At 43.0% G+C, this 12,557-nt stretch overlaps 1 protein-coding gene across 3 annotated transcripts in view; it reads right to left on the bottom strand.

The window, feature by feature from the left end:
• Positions 1-694: 694 nt before the first annotated feature.
• TTC12 (tetratricopeptide repeat domain 12) overlaps positions 695-12,557 on the bottom strand; it is a 317,573-nt gene continuing 305,710 nt past the window's right edge. For all 3 annotated transcript variants that reach the window (XM_078682360.1, XM_078682358.1, XM_078682359.1), the window contains 3 exons: positions 8,012-8,111; positions 4,959-5,184; positions 695-910 (listed from right to left, as the gene is read on the bottom strand). In XM_078682360.1, coding sequence (XP_078538486.1) covers positions 835-910; positions 4,959-5,184; positions 8,012-8,111 — 402 coding nt within the window. In that variant the 3' untranslated portion in view covers positions 695-834. The remainder of the gene's footprint in view (positions 911-4,958; positions 5,185-8,011; positions 8,112-12,557) is intronic.

Here is a 12,557-nt window from a genome sequence, read left to right on the forward strand (position 1 = left end):
TGAAAAACAGGGAAAATAAAAGTGCAATAAATAAATAAATAAATAAGGGTCGTTTGGACTGGGACTGGGTGCCCACTTTAATTAGTGGACAGCATATACCAGGCCAACTTCTCACAGGGCGGCCTCCCCTGATGTCAAGGCTGGATGAGGAATGGTGGCTGTACCTGAAGGGCAATTACATTTTGGCTGGCCGTCTCGGGCCAGCCAAACAGTAATGAGCACTGTGCATGTTCTCCACTAAGGCTGTATAATACAGTCTTAGTGGAGAACCTGTCCAGCCTCCCAATCCCCGTCTGAGCGCCAAGTCATGGCGCTCAAACCAATCACAACACTGCTTAGAGCAGCGTTGTGATTGGTCAGGAGAGTTTGGGAGCTTCCTGGTTCCTGCTCGGAGGAGAGGCGGCGGCTGGTGACAGCGATCACCAGGTAAGTTTGCTTTACTTTCTTTTTTTTCCTAACCACCCACCGTACCCAAACACCACCCCCCCCCCCACTGTTCCCTACCAATCGCCACTGATAAAAAGGAAAGAAGCGGTTTTCTTTTGTGAGATAACTTGAAGAGGTAAGAGCAGAATGTGAAATTGTGGTTTGAAAGAGCAGGATGTATGGATCCCGAAATGTAACTTTTAAATGCAAAAATACACATATCATGGCAGAAGTAGGTTTCAGAAAGCAATTTCAACAGACATTAAGATAATCATAAAATAGTTTATGGAACATGACATATAAACATGGCGTATAAAACAAATAAATTACTATCACTGTTCTGAAAACATGAGATGGTAAATAAAGTCAATAAAACACTATCAATGCTCTGAAAACACGAGAAATCCGTCAGAGTAATTCAATGTATTTCATACAGGAGTTAAGGATTTCGATTCCATTCAGTTTGCGAAGTTCATCAATAAACCTGGAAGAAAAGAAAATCAAATAATTAAAAATGAGACAGAAAGACACATAGCGACATCTTGTTGGGACACAATTCTCTCAATAACACTCTTGCAAGAGGTTTACTAATCCATGATGAACTCATTGCCAGCAGAAATAAATCTCTTTGTTAAATTGAAACTGAAAAATACATGAAATAAACTGCAATGGAAATTTTGATTTACAGGCATTTTCACTCATCTACATCACGAATGTGACAGAAAGCAGATTATTACTTACAAATTACTATATAGGAACACTCATCTTGTTAATGTTCGCTGTATGTGATGTATCCTCATCGTTGGGGCAATTTGTTTTAAGTATCTGTCTTAAATACAATGAAAACAATGCACTTTATTTTATATAACGGGTATATCAGATTAAATCGGTGTACCTTGTGCTATCATGTAATGAATACATGTTTGTATCAATGTCAAAAGTAGGAAATATAATCTAGTGTATTTTAACCGAAAAAGTAGCTAAAATTGCCTGCACATTTTTTCACTTGGAAACCTCTAACCCATTAAAAAAAAAACTACAGGAATCGATGGTGAATGGTATTTGGGACAGACACTACTAAACATGAACAGATTTTGACCCGGTTTCCCCAGATGTCAGACATACTCTGTGGGCTTCGCACAGAGTGTACATTACGGTCAAATGTCTGGCGCAGGGAGAGGACATTGATATGGGGACTATCATGGAGACAACGAGAGGCTGATGGAAGGCAGTGAGTGGGCTTGAACATATGCCTGAAGAAAGGAGAGGCTCCAGTGTGAACAGACACAGGCAAGTCGAAAGACAAAGACACAGTTAATGAGCATAGTAGGTGAGGGCGTAAGGAAATGTGGTGGTGTGCCCTTTCAGAGAGAATGTGGCACTATAGAAACAAGAACAGCCCAGCACTGGTCAGGGGTTTCACCTCAAAAAGGAGAGTCTTCCTGGAACTTCCACCCAGGGTGAAGTAACCAAATTCTGGAGAGAACAGACGTTTTATTCCATTTATTTTTTGACAACTTTACATAGTAAATTGGTGCATTATTATGGCGCAGCACTCCATGGTTGCGTGCGCCTAAAGAAGGAGAAAGGAGCATATAGCTAGAAATGTTTTTACTTAGTTGTAACTTTAGTTCTCCAGCATTGGTACCTTTCACAGAGACTCTGGCTTTAATTATTCTCCATTGTCATGCTAATAATCCGCTGTGTTGAGAGTCCAAAACAGCGGGGAACATATAGCCTCACTCAATGAACATTGCTTTAGGTGTATTTTAAATGTAATATATTCACTTCAATGTGTGACCCAAACTTTGCCCCCTGGGATGGAGAGACAGAGTTATTACATATCGCAAGTTGATTAGCATGAACAGCAATGCATACTGCAGTTTAACAGCTGAGCAAATAACAATTGCTACTGTTACACTATTGAATAATGGTAATATATCAACCAAAGAACTGTGAAAGGCCGATGAAGATATTTAAGGATTTCAACCTGTGGCTGTAGGTTCCATGCAGAAGGTGCATGCTCAATTGACAGGCCACTACTCAGGGAGTGGTTAGATCTTTCTGCAGTATATGCATATAGCTGCATGTTTGTGCAAATGACTCCAATTAAGGGAGAGTAGGGAGACTGCAGAGTTGTGCTTCTTTTTTGTGAAGTCTGCCTCCTTGTTTCATGAAACTGTAAGCCACGAGAGCACAGCCACAGCCCCTGACCAGGAGAACACGACGACTTTCCTGTCAGAAAGGTGAGGGTGGAGCTGAAGCTCGGCTTACACCTTTGGCTCTAATATATCTCGAAGGAAACAAAGACTCCAAGAAGGCCAAATGTCACAAGGTTGTTGACAAGGATACCTAACGTTTTGCTGAGGAGTCTGTAGTGAGGGAGACCTTCAAAGTCAGAGGATTGAGGAGAGAGTCCCAAACTTGTTTACCTACTGACTGCATTGCAGACGGTCCTAAAGAGGGTCTTGAGAAATTTGAACCTGAGCACACTGAAGTTCAGACGTCTGGCTCCAATGAACCGCAAAACTTAGTTAACTCATTTGCAAATCAAGGATAGCAATTCTGAAACCAGTGAGACAGGTTTGAGGATTAATGAAAAATAACCTCGATCAGTGGAGTCGTACAATACACAGACATCTATCCAAGATGGCTCCGATTAAGAGAAGCCATTGAGTCTAACGGAAAAGACTTGCCCACGATCAAAAAAGCTTACCTCAAAGAAGGACTCTGGTAAATTAGACTGGAACTGAGCCCTTACCAACCAGATGTCAAAAAAGGGTTAAGACAACCCTCTGCTGATGCTGCGGGAACCCACCTCAGCTGTCACTGGCCATTTAATAATAATGAATACCCCCTTCCCCATGAAAAACAACAAGTAATCACTGAAAGTCATTAATATCACAATTTGAAAGGCTTTTTGGGGAGGAATGGGTTTAAGAAGAGGAGGACCTAGATAATACTAGCACAACCCTCTTGTCTACTTGAAAAGCCCACACTCTACTTCTTAGTGTGATTACCAGCAGCTCTATTGGCCTCTACACCTCCACCAGGAACTATTGAAAGTCTAAACGAGAGGGTCGAGGGCACAAAAGAAGTTCAAGTGAAAACACAAGTCCAACCATCAAATAAGGTTTCTGGTTACCAAGTTAAAGAATGTCAAGCAGATATGTCAGTCCATCCAGGCACTATAAATATGGCAGCAAACTCCATTTGAAGGTTAGTTTTGAATTTTGTACTTGGTGGAGGAGCAGATGTAAAAAAAGTCAAGTAAAATGTTCTTTACTGGTCAGGCTCGTGGCTGGTCTATCCTCGTGGTTTCTTATGGCTTGGATCCTGAAGGGTAACAACAAAAATGCTAAGGGGCCCAAAAGTCCTTGGTAAAGCCCAGAAAGACTTTCATGGATACTTCCAATTAAAGAAATGGCCATAAGGGCCAAAATACCTACATTTGCTGGCGGCTGCTTATCAGTTGAACTTGAGCAACATTTTTATACTGAATTAAAACCTAGGACTTTTTTTCTGGGCCTCAGGGTAGAGGTAAGCTGAGTAAAGTCAACCTTTGCAACCTTTGTTCGCTGTTTTAAAGTGGTTCAAGGCATAGATTAGCTGCACAGTGGAACTGATAGGTGTCTACAGTTGTTGATGTGTTGTCCCAAACTCCGTTCTCTTCTGAAAGATCAGGGAGGATTGCAACACTCTACTAGGACAGTGTCCACCTTTTCTGGTGGTGGTAGAGGGGTGAGTTTCAATTGCTTTTGGGAGGAAACCATGTAAAAAACGCGTGCTGTTTTCAAGAAGAATAGATTTGGGAAGTGGTGCAAATTATCTCTCCTGGGTGTGTTCTATGTTTTGATGACTACAGCCTAAGAATGTTGCTAGTACCAAATCCCATTAGCACATTTTAGCACATCTCCTTCAAGTATTGTACACGATCTGTTCTACACCGTATAAAAAAGGACACGCCCCCGCACCCCTATTTATGGAGAAGAAGTATCCTATCCATGAACCCACAAACCTTGTGTGCCTATGTTAAGAAAAGGTGGAAACTTCACTCCTTTAAACTTTGGTATGTTTGACTTTCAAATTGAATTTTAGTAGGACACAATGCAACTAAGATCAAGTGCTATACGTGCACACCCGCTAGAGGACTGTAAAACAGTGAATATTCAAAAGTCTGAACAGAAAAAATGCTCATACCGCATGTCTTTGCACTTAAACTTTAAAAGAATTAGTGTGTGACATCAACACTTTTTACGATATGCCATTTATCTCTATCAGATGGGATGAAATCAATATTAGTGACAGCCTAGGTACAAATATTTTTTATTGGCTAAGTGATCTCGCTAAAAGGAAGTACTGGACAAGAAAGGCAGAGGTATGGTTTCAACTACTGAGGTAAACGTACTGTTAATTAAACCAAACTCACACCCCAAACCAATTTATTCATCAGTATAAGATGTCAGAAAAAAATATGACTTCGTTGAAAAGTTGTCAAATCCATTAAAATGTCAAAGTCACTCATTACTTACCTTGGCTCTGCTGTGCAAAGCTTTCCTAAAGCTATAGCTGCATTCTGCTGTAAAGCAACCTCTTTGGCGTCCCCTCCAGCATATGTTAACAGAACCTTTAGTATGTCAGATTTTAGCAGAGAGGCAGGTGCTCCAGGCACCGACATACAGTAACCAAGGCAGAGGGCTGCATTTCCTGCAATTACTTCATTCTCTGAGTGTAAAAGCTTCATCAGGACAGTGAACTCTAGGACAAAAGAGATGTCAATCAGTTACAGGTGGATATGATTATGACATACATTGACTGCCATAAGACCACTGAATGTAGTCATAGCTCTTTGCATTGCTTAGGCAGCATACCTGCAGCCTCTGCTTAGCTATTTCACAGGTTTTATTATTAATCAACCCAATGGTACTCAATTTATAAACATAACACAAGATTTAAGGCTGAAGTAGCAGCGCACAGACTAGAAACTTTGACTTCCGGCTTTCAGAGAATTATCAGCATTTAGTGATCAGCTTATTCAGCCATCTTAGCTACTTACTTTGGTGCCCCACCTTTCAGTTCTTGAGGTCACAGGAATATTTATGTTGACATTGCACCCAATTCCATCAGGATGTCATGGAACCTCATCGAATTCAACTCATGGTAACATGTTAATTCAGCCATGTAAACTACTGTGCAGGTTTCAGTCACTAATGTGTGTACACTTGCTTCAGGTTGAGTTCACTTGTATTATAGTATTGTAATTGTTTTTCTCGACATCTGCAATGTCTGTGCTTTGTGAGCAGGAGTATCACCCAATCTCTCCATCTGACACTTCTTGGAATAGCATACTCTCATCCCAAATAATCAGTACACGTGTTGCACACTAGGGATTCCCCAAGCTTTGCACTCTGTTTCTGTGTAATTTCTCAGTTACCAGTCTAGTATCAAGAGTGTCCCAAACCCTCCAACCCTGAGTCCACTACCCCATGCAAGTGTTCCCAGGTCTCCAACTGTGCCCCACCTATTGCTGCTTGCCATAAACCCCTGTCATTCCTTGCTAGGGTCACCCTCCTATGCACCTATCCTAACTCCCAATCCAGCCCCTTCCCTGCTTTAATGTCCATATCATACTCCTCCTCACAAACATTTCCCTCCTACTCTGCTACGTCTTTCGATTCTAGGGTCTTTTGCACTGTCCCCTGCTCACATTCACCTCCTCTTCCATTGCCAGCTCATCTATTACCTGCCAAATAGCAGGCTCCAGTATCCAAACACCTCTCATCTACTCTCGGCCAACCCCACACAGCTCCTTTTATTGCATGCCTACAGCCATATGCTGTTGGGCCAAGTTGTTTTGCTCCATCTCTTGTCGTCTGCCCTTCTCCACTCTCACTCAGTGTTACATCCACATTACGTTGTCTTCCTGTGTACACACTCCCTTTGGCTGGTCTTTCCTGCTCTGCATACCGCCAACTAGTATATACCACTCCACTGCCTTGTAGCTGTGAAGATGTATACCTCCATGCACAGTTCACAAATACAAAGATTTTTTGCATAGGCTTTTGATATTAACAGATTTGACAGGTAGAAGAGAAAGACAGGTTTCATATACTATGCGAATGATCATCTTTCCTTACTCCTTGCTACCTGCTTGGATCATTTGCCCTTACCGTATTTGTTAGGTGTGTGATGCCTGAATCTCGCGTACTTGGATATTCTTCTCTAGTTGAGTTTTCCTTCCTGTGAGAGGCATAACTACATGGCTGACAACGTCGGCAGCTCTCATCATCACGTCTTCTTTGATTCTCCACGGAACTGACATTATTTCTAACTAGTTTGTCCACCTTACCATCCTCAAAATGATTGTTGTTCAAACACCTCGGTTCTTGAGTGCGCTCTTAAAATTCTATTCTGTTTACCTCTAGGTAACCAGCCAGCACTACAACAACAAGCAATGCTGGACAAAGATCGAAGGGCCTGGTTAGAATTTTGCAAACTGGATGCTCCACCACAAACGTGGCAGATATACTACCCATTGAAGTACAATGCATTACTGCCTACTGCACGTGTAAGACAGCGGGTGGGATATCGGCCACGTTAGTGTCACAGAATTCCATCCACCAACTTAAAATAAGGCTCAAAGTTCAATTTCAGTGTATATGACCCGAGTGTAGTGCATTCCTAGGGCAGTCTTTGTGTTCTAGTTATGGGCAAAGTACTCCGGTTTTACACTTTTGGGCCCTTTTTGTGTCTTGTTTTACTACCAACCCGTCTTCTTCTCATTCGTATTTTCGATAGGTATTCAGCCAATACTATTCAACACCATTACACTTTTATCTGTATTAACTTTCGACACATGCTTTGGAATCTTGACTATGTTTTACCTGTGCAGTAATCTGATTTTTTTATGATTAAAAACATTCTTAATGCTCTTAAGGCCAGATGTACGAGTTTTGTAACCAGTATATAAGTAGCTCATAAAATGATGATCAGGAATGTGCCATAATGCTACCTACCTATTAACCTTTAATTAGGTAGATCGCTAGTGATTCCCTTTGATTGGCGATCACCACAGAGGTGGTGGTTACTATGGTTAGCAGACCACCATGTCTGTGATCACTTTTCAATAAAGTTAACTTATAAAAAAAAGCAGCCTGCTTTCCTTAAAGGAAGAAGTCCTGAATTTAAAACCACGTTTTTCAAGCCTATTAAAGGAAAACTCTGTTTACGTTTTACTTCACAAACCTGAAGTATGAGAAATTAAACGAACATTTATGCTTTTAATTAACCCAAGAACCAACCACAAGCTTGATACAAAGCTTGTTTCAGTTCACATCTCCGTCTCATTAAAATGCATGGTGGTTTGCAATCCCTCCTTTGCATAGAGTATATGCAATTTCAAGAGGTGATCCTATTTAATGCATACGCACACATTTGCAAGCCTTAGGAAGGCTCAGCTGGATTAGCTCGCAGCTCACATAGGACAGGGCTCCCCAGCAGATTGGGCGAAATAGGCCCCCCGAGGACAATCAACCTTGAAATCCCACTCGACGTTTATCCCGGGTTCAGCATATCTGCCACTTACTTTTATCTGACTTCACCACGTCCTCACGAGCCTGTGTGCTGCTCCGAGTGCACGCGGCGAGGGCTTTCGCTGCATAGCCGGATGTTATCTGCCCGCTTCCCTGGAGTTAGAACCAAAAGGAAACACAAGCATACATATGAATTTGATGTGCATTCATGCCTATACAACTTGGGAGAAAAGAAGAATTCATCCAAAGACGTAAAATAGGTACAACTGTTTGGTTCTTCAGGGAATTGAATTTTGGGTTTTATGATGCATCCAAGAAGTAATGTCTGCAGTTTTTATCAAGTGCTTACTCTTAAATCAGACATTCAAGTTGTAAGTTTGCATCAGTATGCACCAACCTACCTTCACAATGCTGTACAGACATCCGGCAGTGTCAATGGAAGCTGGTGATCTCTGAAGGTGGCGGGGCGTAATGCCAAACATTCACCCCATTTTTTTTCCAAAAGTTGCCTTGGGTGACCGTATACATTAGGAATTACCTACAGTGTGCCAATGCCAGTATTACTATTTTGCCGTAAATACCCTCTGATACCAGAAATTACATATAGTATACCAGTAGATTTCCATTGACATTGCGCATACACCGTGGGTAACCCTAATGTAAAAAACTGAATTCTAGTATGCCAGAGCCAACTTTTTTCTTGGTTTACTTCCCCCAATCTGACCCCCCCCAATATACTGCAATTGTCAAGATTTACCTCCAATATGCTAGCACATGCATTTTGCCAAATATGTCCCTCCATATGTTAAGAACTGCTTCCAGTATATTAGGGACTGAATTTTGTAATGGGTTCCCTCTCCTATGTCAAAAATTACCTTAAATTCAGCATGTTACCATAGGTGTCCCTATAAGATACGAATTACCTTGAGTATGCCATGGTAAGCGGTACACTCACAAGCATAAAACACACTCACAAACACATTATTACACACACACTCAATTCACTCCCTTTGTCATTCACTCTCACTCCTCACCACTCACTCACACACTGTCATATATTTCTTCTGACTCATACTCACACTTACTGTCACTCACAAACATCTTCACTCACACCCTGGTATTCACTCTTCCACACTTACTGACTTTCAATCCCAAATGCTAGTGCACAGAAGGCTCTGCTTTGAACTACAAGGTGAAGAGGTGCTCTGCTTTCATAGGCAGCATACAGTAGGCACCTCAAACTTCTGGGCCCTGGTGCAACTGCACCTGCTGCATCATTGATACGCTCTGACTCACTCCCACTCACAAAGTCCCCCGCACTCACTTATGCTAAGCCACTCATACTTTCACTTATTCAGTCACATTTACCCTCAATGATTCTCACTTTCTCTCTCATTGACACTCGACCACCGTCACTCCCAGTCATTCACCCCGAATCACTCACAAACACACACTCACGCATGCACAAGGGAACAGCACTGTTTTTTAACTTACCTTGCTTCCTTTCCATGCAGCTACAAGACTAGATGGCAGTAGCAGGACAAGAATCCGATGCTGGACATTAGAACCAGTAAGGCATGCTTTCCAACAAGGAGCCAGACAGAGCTGCAGGGCTAGTATTAAAAAGGGACAGACCACCTCAGAGTCTCTCCCAGCTTCCTGATAGGGCTGATAGCACAACCCTATCAGAAGCTAGGACCGTGTTTAGGATCCTGGCCTTGCTGCTCTATGTAGCTTCTCGTTATCACCAAAGTGCTCCATGACAGCCCAATTTAAGCAGGTAAACTGTGCTGCCTGAGGCGTGCACAGTGTGTCTGTTAAATAAAGTGGCTTGTACCTGTGTGAGGTAAGCGTAGTTGAATTGCGCCATTCACATGTGCATGTGCTTAATCTTTAAACAAATATGTTTTATGTCCCAAAGTTTTGCTCAGAAACCCGCAGTTAGAAGGATCAATTCCACCTGATGCCTCATTAATATACCACCAGACACTCCTGGCCTCGTTATAACACTCTTGTAGGTTCCTTTCCATGCAGCTTTCCCCCATAACCACTGTTTTTCCTTCTTTCTCCCTCCTTTGCCCCTTTTGTTTTTTTCTCTCTCTGGATCAAAGTCTGTGGATGAGTAATAAATGCCAGTTATCAAAAATTACTGCCCAATCTTTACAATTATTTATTTATTTACTTATTTATTCGTTTATTTATTTATGTTTATATTCACCTATCTATTTATATATTTATCTATTTATTCATATATTTATTTAATAATTTGTATTACCTTGTATCATTCTCAGACACACTATAGTACATATTTATACATATATTAATATAACGGTTCTCGTTTCATAATCTATTCTAATTCCTTTTATGATTATAATTAATCAGATTTAGAATTTCCTAGCATATTATGCACAATTCCCTTTTCCCCATAATTAGCTTCCTGTCATTTATTCTATTCCTACTTTCCCCTTTCTTTGTTTTCTTATATATGATTTTATTCCTTTCTCCACTGTTATATTACGTTATGTGTGCATCCTGCTGGTCCCATACTGATTTATAATGTTGTTTAATACTTTTATGTAATTGTATATCTTTAATTTCCAATAAAGAGTTATGACACACACAAAAAATGACTGCCGATGGGTCCTACCTGCCTGCTCAAATTATGTGCTGCATACACACAATCCAGACATCCACCTACAGTGATGCCTTTTGAAATAGCAATCTATAGATGGATCGTTGCTCAGCACCATCAGCCTCCTCTTCCCCCTGCCATCAGTAGCCTGTAGAAGCCAAGAAGGTAACCCAGCACACAGGCAACGTTCATTATACAAGAGAATGGTGGAATACTGCTAAATTACATGGTGAGCAGATCGGGGAGAGATAAGGGGCGGTGTGTGGTGGCTGACCGGTGGCGGAGCTGCACCATGAAGGCCCTGTTGAAGAGTCACTACTGAACACTACCCTTTTTACACCATGGCCTGAAATGTGAATGGGACATAATAACAAATGAAGAGAAATTCCCATTATAAAGGGCAAATTTGGGACAAGATTTGTAAGTCTGCCCAGCTACGATTGAGCCAAAGGGCAAGTGGCTCTTTCTGTCAACCCAACAGCAAAGTAATAAGAATTACTGGCCCTTTTTAGAGCTTGATGGACGGGCTGCCGCCAAATGTGGCAGATATCCAATTCTTAATATTGCAAGTGCCATAGACTACAATCCGCTTTTAACATAGCAGATAGAGTACGCCGTCGCAAATGTGGAGGATACCCCATCTGTCAAGCTCTAAATAAGGCCCCTCGTTCAGGCAGTCAGTTTAGTTACTCAAACAGTCTTTTTGCTTCCTATTTCTCAGGTCCCAAGAATTAGTATTGAGGAATCACACGGGGCATTTTCGTATGGTGCCTTCAAATCACACATTACAAATTAATCAATCAATCAATCATATCATTTGTAAAGCGCACTACTCACCCGTGATTGTCTCAAGGCGCTGGGGTGGGGAATGCTGCTACTGCTCGAAAAGCCAGGTCTTGAGGAGTTTTCTGAAGGTCAGCAGGTCTTGGGTCTGCCGTAGGTGGATGGGGAGGGTGTTCCAGGTCTTGTCGGTGAGGTGGGAGAGCGATCTGCCGCCTGAGGTTGCTCTTCGGAAGCGTGGAACTGTAGCGAGGGTGGGGTCGGCGGAGCGGAGCTGCCGGGTGGGGTTGTAGAAGCTGAGTCGTCTGTTGAGGTACGTTGGTCCGGTGTTGTGGAGTGCCTTGTGTGCGTGGGTGAGAAGCTTGAAGGTTATCCTCTTGTTGACCGGGAACCAGTGCAGGTCTCTCAGGTGGGGTGTGATGTGGCTGCGGCGAGGGATGTCGAGGATCAGGTGTGCAGAGATGTTCTGGATGCGTTGGAGCCGTCTCAGGAGTTTGGCCGAGGCTCCTGCGTAGAGGGCGTTTCCATAGTCCAACCTGCTGCTGACAAGAGCCTGGGTGACTCTTCTTCTCGTTGGATCCGAGGATGAGGACCTCCGTCTTGTCCGAGTTCAGATTCAGTCGGCTGTTCCTCATCCATTCAGCAACGGCCTTCATTCCTTCGTGAAGGTTGGTTTTGGTGGTGTGGGGGTCCTTGGTGAGGGAGAATATCAGCTTGGTGTCATCGGCGTAGGAGAGGATGTTGAGGTCGTGCCGATGAGTGACGTGGTCGAGCGGTGCCATGTAGATGTTAAACAGAGTTGGGCTGAGGGATGAGCCCTGGGGTACGCCGCAGATGATCTCGGTGGCTTCTGAGCGGAAGGGGGGAAGGCGGACGCTCTGTTTTCTGCCGGAGCGAAAAGAGGTGGTCCAGTTCAGGGCCTTCTCTTGGATCCCAGCGTTGTGGAGGCGTGTTCGTAGTGTGTGGTGACAGACCGTGTCGAAGGCGGCTGACAGGTCCAGGAGGATGAGGGCCGCCATTTCTCCGTTGTCCAGCAGGGACTTGATGTCATCGGTGGCGGCGATGAGGGCAGTCTCGGTGCTGTGGTTGCTGCGGAAACCGGACTGGGAAGGGTCCAGGATGGTGTTCTCCTCGAGGTAGCGGGTCAGTTGTTCGTTGACGGTCTTCTCTATGACCTTTGCCGGGAA

The sequence above is a fragment of the Lissotriton helveticus genome, chromosome 3_1 (genome assembly GCF_964261635.1).
Source record: "Lissotriton helveticus chromosome 3_1, aLisHel1.1, whole genome shotgun sequence".
Classification (NCBI taxonomy): Eukaryota; Metazoa; Chordata; class Amphibia; order Caudata; family Salamandridae; genus Lissotriton; species Lissotriton helveticus.